The sequence below is a fragment of the Hipposideros armiger genome, unplaced genomic scaffold, assembly GCF_001890085.2.
Source record: "Hipposideros armiger isolate ML-2016 unplaced genomic scaffold, ASM189008v1 scaffold_5, whole genome shotgun sequence".
NCBI lineage: Eukaryota > Metazoa > Chordata > Mammalia > Chiroptera > Hipposideridae > Hipposideros > Hipposideros armiger.
This window is the reverse complement of record NW_017731355.1, coordinates 1,992,185-2,002,169: the sequence shown is the minus strand read 5'-3', so window position 1 is coordinate 2,002,169 and position 9,985 is coordinate 1,992,185. Positions and strand designations below refer to the sequence as shown.

Sequence of the window (9,985 nt, the reverse complement as noted above, 5' to 3'; positions counted from 1 at the left end):
GGAGTATGACTTGTTATACTCTTTGCCTTAAATATAAATTCTCATCCAATGTTTAGGAGCAACCACAAACTAGAGGTCAAAATAGAATTGTATAGTCAGCCTAACATTTTTTAAAACATTATTGCTAATTAATCATTACTTTTAAATGGCACATTTTCTCCATATTTAAATATATAAAAATTTCCTCCACTTAACATAAGGAATTTTGCATCATTTAAAAAATAGCTAGTGGAACAATTTTGCAAATAGCAAGAAAAATATCCTAATCTCTTAAAATTAGATCAGTATTTTAATTGTAGTACTTTTTTTGCCAGTAAATTTTACAGTGCCAGTAAATCTACAAAACATTCCCCAAATGGTGTTTGTTCTTAGGAATGCACAATAAAGAGGCATCTCTGTTCTTTGTTACAAGGTACATACTGGCAGGGAGAGAATGCATGAAACAGAGCAATCTACCTTGGGAGCTTATTAGGATAGTTAGTACTTTAAAACTAGGATATTGAATTCATTCCATAATCTGAAGATGTGGGCCATCAAATACATAAACAAATATACCTATATTTATGCATATGTAGCATCTGAAAATCACAATACTAGGTGCTTTAGTAAATGTTGAAGAGTGTGAAATTTTAATACTGTAATTCCAAAGAGAATAAAATGCCTTTTTTAAGTTTTCTAGATTTTTCCCCCCATTATTCTCCCTCACTAGCAACTGAACAGCTTAGAGGCCCAGGAAAAAAAACCCACAAAGATTTCTCCCCCAAAAGTCAAATGGGCATACACAAAGGCTGGGACCTCATTGTTTTCCAGTCTGTGACTCACATGCAGCAGCACAAATATCTTTCTCAAGGAATTCAGATACATTCAATTACTACATTCTTAAAATCCCTGACGATGCAAAATTGTGGAGGAAAGAAAACAAAGACATTTATTTCACAGCCATTTGATTTAGGAAAGTCAAAGGAAAAATAAGAGACTGAGACAAAACAAGGCAAGAGACTGGAACCTCCAGGTAAGAATGTATTGGCCTCTACGCGGTGATCGCCACTGGCTAATGGTTCAGCAGGGTGTAAGCAGTCCTCCACGTGTCCCTCTCCACTAGAGAGGAAAACCAGAAGGGGCAAAATGAGGTGTGCAAGAAGTCCCAGGTGAACTCGGAAGACTTCTGGTAGAACCTCACAACTTCCTGGGGGCACTTTGCCCTGCTGCCTCCATACTGAAGTTAGACATAGAAGCTGCCCAGGAGCAATGTCTTCTACATGGTTTTTTCCCTCCATATTTTTCCTACAAAGTAAAACTCTTGAGTCTGCAGAAGCAGAATAGACGTCTATGGATTCCCGGCAAGAATCGAGCATTTGCCTAAGCACTCCCAAATCAGTAGCTGCAAACCAAACGCAGAAAGTTGCAAAACTGCCCAAACAGGCCCGAGGCCAAGGGCAGATGCCCTGCTTTCTAGGTTTCCTGGTCAAGCGCAAAAGGAAAAACGAAGGGGGCGGGGGGAGAGGGTTGGAGAGGATAGGGCACAAAGCTCCAATCTATCCTTTGTAAAATTAAGAAAAGTCAACCCTCTTTAAGGGTGGGGTGTGAGTCACCGCCTTCTCCACAATGGGGTTATTTCTAAGTAACCTAGAGGAACTTGTCTCATTTCCAGGGATGGGGGTCTCATATTTCTTGTTTGTCCTTCCTCCACCACCGCCCGAGTGAAGCTGGTGAACGAATACATGATCCCAACGTGTCCAGGTGTCGTTTATTTCCTTTGAACTAATAAAATTAAACCAAGTCCTCTACGATGGCGAAGATAGATCGGATCAACTGACAATAGACCCGAGCCTCTAGACACTTCTCAGACCTCGCCTGCCCAGCGCCCAGATTTTGCGTCCGGCGGGGCTCGAACTCTGCCCCCGCCCGCAGCCTGCTTCCTTTTCCGGCAGCTCTAGGGCAGTCAACCCACGCTTTCGGTCCCAGTCATCTGGGAGCCCCAGACACGCAGAAGCCAAAGCGCCCTCTCACCTAATATTTGCAGAACTATTGTCCATGAACCTGGATAAATATTCCCATATCCTGGATAGGGCACCTAGACTTGGAAAATTAATACGACTTGCTCACAAAGGCTAAGGGTAAGAAGCCAGTTTTCTCCGAACTGGCTTTCAAACTGTGTAGCAAAAGGGCACGGGGAGACCGGTCCCCTAGGACACTGACAACTTCTCCCCTCCAGCCGCTAGGCGCAGGGGTTGGGGGCCGCTCTGCGCTCGCGGACTGTAAGGTTTAGTGGACCCGCGGCGGCTTCTGCGCGCGAAGCGATTCTGCTATTGAGAGACAGGGGGACATCCCGAGGGGAAAATTAAGAAACCTCTGCAAACTGGAGCAGAGGGATGTTTCCTTTCTGGAGCCAGAAGTGCGGGGAACGCAGCTCTCGCAGGGTCCCGCTTCACCCTAGCCCGGCCCCCAAGGCCCGCCAGATTTTCTTCACTGAGTCTTGTGGGCCCATGTATGTGATGTTTCTAACAAAAAGTTGTCCTTCCGGCGGATTCGGAAGACGCCCCAAGGTAGAAAAGGATTTTGCTTTGTCATTATCTTCATCGCCCTCTTTATTTTGCTCCTGCCCTGTCGCATTTCAAGAAAATGAGCTCTTAGAAAAGAAAGCCTCTCTGTTGAGGCGGCTGGCAATCTCACTGAAATGATGTAAATGGTTGCAGGGTTTTGTGTTTTTCCCCCCCTCTGCTATTTCTTTTCGAGTGAACTGTGAAGATCTGTGAAAATAATATCAGGGTTTTCCGTCAGAACGAGCTTTGCCCTGCACTCAGGCGTAGCATGATCCGACCCGACACCTCCAACCATCTGTGCTATCTATCTGCCTTCTGATTTACCGGAGCTATACAAGCCGCATACAAATTGTACTTGATACTAAAGAAAAGACAGCCGGCCCAGGTCCATTTCGCGAACATTCCAATCTGATTCCTTTCTGGAGATGGAACTCCCAAAGATGGTTTTCCTGGCGTTTTTGTTAGACTCCCCTCTCCCAATTATTTTCTTCAAACTAAACAACCCCCGTCAAAGGCCAGGTGAGATCGTGATTTGTTTTGACCCAGGCCTCGGAAAACGGTATGACGTGAACTTCAATTGGGAATCAATAAAAGTTGCCAATTCAATCTGCTGGCCCAAAGGCAGAGCCGCCAAGAAGGCCCCTCTTCCCTGCAGGAGAGGTCACTGCTCAACAGCTTAGGAAGCGCTTTCTGCCCCAACTCCCCACATTGCTGTGGTTCCCCCTTCTCTATTTTACTTCTACTGAATTACTTTGGGGCTAAAAGGCCAAGGTTAGAGTTTCTACCCCCAGTTTAAGAGTTAAATGTTCTGGCACGGGGTAGGGCAAAATTAGCCTGCAAGAGCAAATCGATATTTTTAAAAAGATCTGTAAAATAAGCTTTTAAGTTGCTGTCCTGACCTACCATTGACTTCTCACTCTAGATGTGGCTATGCTGCACATTTGTTCAAGTCCATTAAACTGAAGGGGCGCGGAGGGAGAGCTAAAAAGTATAAACTTTTGTGGGGTGCGATGCCCCTTTTCTTGCGAGTGTTTGACTTCACGGTCAGCACCTGTGTTATCAGCTGTTAGAGTGTCCTAGCTCGTACTTTCAATAATTTCAGGAGGTTTTTGAAGGCGGTGAGCATGGAGTCCAAACTGACCTCTTCTACAGATCTCCGGTCCTGTTCCTTCTGCTTCAGATTCGCTCCCCACTCGGCTGCTTTGGCAGCTGGATGAGGAGGAAAGGCATGCAGGGATGGGTGCTGGAAAGAAATGAGGTGATCCACTTCCCCTCCCTCCCCATTAGTGCGCTGCCCGCACCATTTGCTGTTTGGGTACAACTAAACTTGGCGAATTCTTGGAGGGTTCGCCCAGTCCTCTTTGTCCTCTGGAGACCTCTTGTCCCAGGCAGCGTTAACTCCCCAAAGTGGATTCCTGTAGCATCAGTGCCTCTTTTGGGGGGTGGGGAGCGTGGGGGAGGACGGAGGAACAAGGCTGGGGAGAGTGGGGTTGAAACGCTGCCGCTCTCGCCTCTCTTTTTCGCCGAGCTGCTGGCAAGTCTTTTCCTCCTCCAGGTTCTGCAAAATACTGAGGAAAAGTCCACGGGTGAACGGCGGGCGCTGTCGAGGGCGGGGAGGTGCTGAAATGGCCCAGACATCTTGGTCGCAGTCTTGATTGGCAGAGCCGGCCAGTGACTGACAGGGGGTCTCCATGGCGCCCGTGCCGCCAATCCGCCCACCCCAGTAGAGGCGCCCGCTCGCCCGCCTTCGTGCCCTAACGGAGCCGAGCCGAACCCAAGCCGCGGAGCCCGCACCTCCTCCAATCCCTCCCGCTCTATCGCTCCCGGCGGTTGTGCCGCCACCGCCTCCCCAGCTGTGCGTCCCGGCTGCCCAAAGCTGCTTCACCGAGGAGAGCCTGGCGCACCCGACCGGGCCCGCGGGCATCTGCTGCGTGTCCCGCTCCCGGCTCAGCGGTCCAGCCGCCGCCGGCGCTGCTTCGATGTTCCAGTTGCCCATCTTGAATTTCAGCCCCCAGCAAGTGGCGGGGGTATGCGAGACTCTGGAGGAGAGCGGCGACGTGGAGCGCCTGGGTCGCTTCCTCTGGTCGCTGCCCGTGGCCCCTGCGGCCTGCGAGGCCCTCAACAAGAATGAATCCGTGCTGCGCGCGAGAGCCATCGTGGCCTTCCACGGTGGCAACTACCGCGAGCTCTACCATATCTTGGAAAACCATAAGTTCACCAAGGAGTCGCACGCCAAGCTTCAGGCTCTGTGGCTCGAAGCGCATTACCAGGAGGCTGAGAAGCTGCGTGGACGGCCCCTGGGGCCCGTGGACAAGTACCGCGTGAGGAAGAAGTTCCCGCTGCCGCGTACCATTTGGGATGGCGAACAGAAGACACACTGCTTCAAGGAACGCACGCGGCACCTGCTGCGGGAATGGTACCTCCAGGACCCGTACCCCAACCCCAGCAAAAAGCGGGAGCTCGCCCAAGCAACTGGACTGACCCCTACGCAGGTGGGCAACTGGTTCAAAAACCGCCGACAAAGGGACCGGGCAGCTGCCGCAAAGAACAGGTGGGTACCTAGAGCCTCCTCGCCCTGCGCTCACCCGGGACGGGGCGGGAGACCGCACCCTGGGCGCTCTTACCCTGGGCCGAGCGACTTGGATTCAGCGGAGTTGGGAGCGCGGTCTGTCTTCGGTTCTGAGCCCCTGTGCTCTGGGATTCTGGGCAGAGGTTTCCTTCCGGATTCTTGGTTCCCCACCCTCTAGTTCTGGGCGCCTGGGGGGTCTCTCCAGCAGCTGGTTGCAGTCACCAAATCAAGGCTGCCTTGGGAGGGGGTAAGAAATAAAATGAAAATCCCAGAAACAATTAGGGGCCCCAAGGCCCAAACCGAATTCTTTTCAACCTTGGCCCAGACTCCTGTTACTAAGTGAAGCCTGCTTATTAGCAACAGTGTGGCAGTTGATTGTCATTTTTTAAAGCCCAGATGCATTCTTCTCTGATGCTATGAAAACAGTTTTCGATGGACTTGTGTTTCTAAGAAGTGGGAAATCGAGTTATCTTCTCACGCATGGGCAGCCCAGTCACAAAACAGCAAACGAGTTGGCTGTGGCTTTCCATTCCCCAGCATGTGGATCTCTATTAGACAGACATTTTGGCCAAGAACTCAGCATCTTACCCAAGGCCCAAATGCTCCCTGGAACCCCTAGGCAGCTCCTTTTGCCGTAAGCTTTGGGCCAACCAGGCCTCAGGCACTGATACAGGTGTCTACCCGAAGCAGACACACGCTGGGAAGGGGATCCCCTGTCCCAGAGCCTAGTCTGTCTGTCCTTGTCACCCACACCTCATTTATCCTGAGGGTACTGCAAATCTCTCAAAGGTGGCCAACAACCGGAAATGACCCTGCGAGCCCAGCATCCCGATGACCGAAGAGGCTGGCAGCGGAGAAAGGACTCTGAAGGAGGGTAGGGCAACTGCCGGGCTGTGCGGGGAGGCAGCTGCGGACTGCTGCCGGGCTGCCTTTGCCTCATCTTACCGGCTTTAACTGTCCGGGTCTGAGCGACAGCCGCTGACCGCTGGGCTTAAGGGATGTGGACCAGGGGGCAACCGGAGGCTATGTTACACGCTGTGTCTCATGTTTCTTTCCTTCCCGGTAGGCTCCAGCAGCAAGTCTTGTCTCAGAGCTCCGGGCGGGCTCTAAGAGCCGAGGAAGAGGGCACGCCCGAGATGCTGGTCGCCGTCGCCAGCCCGGCCGCCAGTCTATCCAGTAAGGCAGCCACTTCGGCCATCTCCATCACGTCCAGTGACAGCGAGTGCGACATCTGAGCTGCCCGCCCAGCACGCTCAGAAACAGAGTGCGGTGTACAAAACGAGAAAAAATAAAGGAAGGAGGAAAGATGAAAGACCAAGAAAACCCAGCGCTTTCGCAGCCAGGTGGCCAGGGGCGCGGGATGAGGGATCCGCGAGCTCCGGTCGCCGTGTCCGCCCCGTGGCCCGCGCGGCTCCACTAGCGCCCTCCGGCCACTACCGTGGGCAGGAGCCCACGGTGAGGCCCGACCCAGCGCCACGTTCTTCTTGCTTTGCTTTTTCCCAAGGATTTTGCTGCAAAGATGCCTCCAGAACCTGAACTGCACGCTGAGCGCCTGCCCTGAATCTCCGTGGGTATTTCACGTCGAAAGGACGCTGTTATATATGTATAACTTTTGCTTTAAAGTTTTTTAAACAAAACATATATATGCTGTTTATTTACTTATTTAAAAGACTGCCATGGTACGTTTTTCTGTATCTTGGGAACTTGCTGTTTCTAAAGGCGCAGGGTGGAGCTGAGGGGCTTGTGTGAAGAAGCCAAACAATAAAAACCTGGTGAGCAACCTTTCTTAATTAAGGGAGCTGCTCTCAGATTCCTTAAAAAAAAAAAAAAGACGTTCTATTCACCAGGCAGGCAAGGGCCCTAGCGCAAATGATATATTTTGCCTTCTCTGATGTCTCCTGGTATATTTTTAAAACAGCCTATGGTAGGTCCATAACCACACAGCCACCTCCCAAGTCAAATTGTGTGTGTATGTAGGTAGGTACATATGTATGTATGCATGTACATATGTATATATTTAAACCTAGAGATTGGCAACATGAACATCCCATATAAGGCAACTCCCCATTTTCCGAGCACAAATATGGCTCATTCACCTGACACTTTTATTAAGTGTCAAGGGCTTTCAAGAACAACTTAGGAAGCCAAGTTTTGGGACTAATAGCGAGTCCTGTTTTATAAAAATGTAAGACTATTCTGATAGTCTCTGCAATGAGAAAAGCTTTCCATCTCCTTTGAGGCCCACTCCCATACAAAAGCAGTAGGCACCCATGATCATGCTAGAGTGAGCATATACTGTATTTAGGGTTGAACTCACATTATAATTAGACAAAAGAAGATAGGAGAGGTTGTAATAACTAGACTAGCATCTTCTTGCTGCAGAAGCAGGTTTCAATCAAATGTATTATTTTCAACCAAAGGGGTATACTGAGATGGTGGAAGAATGTAATCATACCACATATTGAGATGAAATAGTAAGTTGCAGAGAAATGACTGGTTTTAAACATCTGATCTCTGTATTAAATATGAAACAAGTCATCTAGAGCTTCATTGTCCTGTAATGGCTTCAATTAAAAATATTCTTAGTATTTAATTTGCCCTCCCAAAGTATGCAGGCGCGTACACACACACACACACACACACACACACACACACACACCAAAACCAAACCAAACCAACTACTGTCCTTGCCCTAACAAAGTAAATGCTATCCAGAGTCTGTAAGCTTTTGTCCTAGTGACATGGATTGCATATTATAAAATTTGATGTTGATCTTTAAATCACTTGAACTGAACTTCCCTCCTCAAGCTCTGCTCCCCACTGGACTCCTTTCAATTTGCCTTTTTGTCCTTAACATATGCTCTTTGGTTCAGAGCCTGCTAAGTTATTTGGGTAGAAGTGCCAGTGTGCAAACCAAGCAAAAATAAGTGAAGTCATGGAGACAAAAAGCAGTCAAATGGCAAGATAGATTGGGAAGCCCAGGACATAAATAAGGGTTGGTTTTTGGTTTCTCAACTGCTTGAACAGACTTGGCCCCATTTGGGATTTATAATGATTGTCAGTGTACAAAGCAGCCCTTATCCAGAGAAACGTTGACAATCAAAACTCTCTTGCACAAGAGCTCTAGATGGAAGGAGTGGGGAAGTCTTTGTGATCAAGCCGGTGTTCTTCCAGAAAACAAGCAAATGCCCTACTGTGGGTCCTGAAAGGCTAGGATGGCACAGCTTCCTCAAGACTATTTTGTTTCTTAAGAGTCCCTGGTAGTTTCTGGAACGCCAAGGAGCAGGATCAGGGCCCCACTGAGGCAAGGGAGGCACCTAGAGTACAAAATTTAGGGAGGCATTCATTCTCAAGGTCAAGCAAGCACAGCAAGTGCAAGGCCTCTGGGAGTGAGTGACTCCTTAAATTTTGCACTCTAGGTGCCTCCCATGACTCACCCTAGTCCTGAATCTGCCAGAGTATTGCACTTCAATGAAAAATCAAGGGATTTTGTCTTGTTCCCCAGCCTCCCCACATCCTAACTGTAGAGGTGTCCAGACCAGCATTTGAAGAAGATAGGTGGCAAATTTTATCTTTTAAGCTGATGCTTCCAGATCCAAGAGGGAAGGGAAAGGACTAATTAGTGGAGGAATTTGAGATTCTAAAATCCCACCTCACTAACCAGTTCAAATGCAGAAAGAAATGTCAACTCTGCATTCTCAAAAATGGGGGCGGGTAATAACACTGCTAAGAACTAAACTTGCTCTTTACAAGTAATTTCTAAAGAATGCTTCATTGCTTAGCAAAAAAAAAGAGAGAAGGCCAAACAGTGATGGAGAATTGATAGAGGATTTTTCTTCCTGCTTTGGTGAAACCTTTTGACATACATCTTTCTTTAAAGTACATCTAATTTGCTTAAAGTAACATGCTGCCTAAGGATTACATTATAAAGTAGCTATTCTGTTTCACCAATCTGGAGATTTACCTAATTTCACTTTAGATTCTTAAAGGGTGACTTTTTAAAAGATTTTTTAAATGTTTATCTGAAACCTGATGGCATCTAACTGCTTTTGTGAACAATCAATTAATTCTTCAATGATCACACGTTGGGAATTGGTCCAAATCTTCCCATGCACAAGTATTGTAAAGGTTTTCGTTTTCTTTTTATGACTTTCCCCCTTAGTTTTGCCCTGGTCTAGAAAGGGTATTTTTTGTTTTTAAATTCCAGGTAGTAGCAATGCTGAAGGTTCCTGAATTTGGAGAAATCTCCATATCATGGGTTTCCTTTCTTTCTTTCTTGAAATTACTTTCCTGTAACAATTCCCCAAAAAAGCACTCCAGCGAAGTGGAAAGAAGCTGCATTTCTATATTTCAACGGGCCTGAAATATAGAATTTCATATTTAAATATAGGTTAAATGAGGATTTAACCTCCAGCCCTAGCTAAGGCTCCTTTACCGGTTTTAAATATTTCAACCACCCGCCAGTTCCACCAAAAGCGCGATGGCTCCTGCTCCCCAAATGCAGTAGCTCCTCTCTCATCCCTCTTAACGACCCACTCCGCGTCCGCCCGCCGCGCTGGTCCCACCCCACCTCCACCGCCTTTTTAGTCACTAGTTTGTTTATAAAAATCTGGGAGGAAAGGGATGAGAGGCTGGGGGTGGGGGAGGACTTGCTCTTTGTTTACATTAAACAAATGACAGGCAAAGAGCTCAAGCAAAATCTTCCTCGACCTCGTTCTCTCCCCCTAATTTTAACAAAAAGGAAAAAAATATTGTGTCTAAAGACAACGTTGAATGGGGCGGGAGAAGAAGAGAGGCAGCTTTTCGCTCTATTCAGCCAAGACGCGGGAGCGCGGACGATTTCCGCTCCTATTGTGAGGCGGGGCCGGGGGGG

General features: G+C 48.2%; 1 protein-coding gene across 2 annotated transcripts; it reads left to right on the top strand.

The window, feature by feature from the left end:
- The first annotated feature begins 4,367 nt into the window (after positions 1-4,367).
- On the top strand, positions 4,368-6,906 carry SIX6 (SIX homeobox 6). Of its 2 annotated transcripts, none has more exons than XM_019645912.1 (2): positions 4,368-5,094; positions 6,179-6,906. In XM_019645912.1, the coding sequence occupies exons 1-2, from the start codon at positions 4,523-4,525 to the stop codon at positions 6,345-6,347; spliced, it is 741 nt and encodes a 246-aa protein (XP_019501457.1). In that variant the 5' UTR covers positions 4,368-4,522; the 3' UTR covers positions 6,348-6,906. The 2 variants fall into 2 exon arrangements, with proteins under 2 accessions (XP_019501457.1, XP_019501467.1); XM_019645922.1 differs by lacking the exon at positions 6,179-6,906 and adding an exon at positions 5,902-5,959 and having other exon boundaries at positions 4,464-5,094.
- Positions 6,907-9,985: the final 3,079 nt, after the last annotated feature.

Coding starts and splice junctions, on each gene's coding strand:
- SIX6 (XM_019645912.1), top strand. CDS start 4,523: ATGTTCCAGTTGCCCATCTTGAATTTCAGCCCCCAGCAAGTGGCGGGG. Junction 5,095..6,178: donor GCAGCTGCCGCAAAGAACAG/GTGGGTACCTAG, acceptor CCTTCCCGGTAG/GCTCCAGCAGCAAGTCTTGT.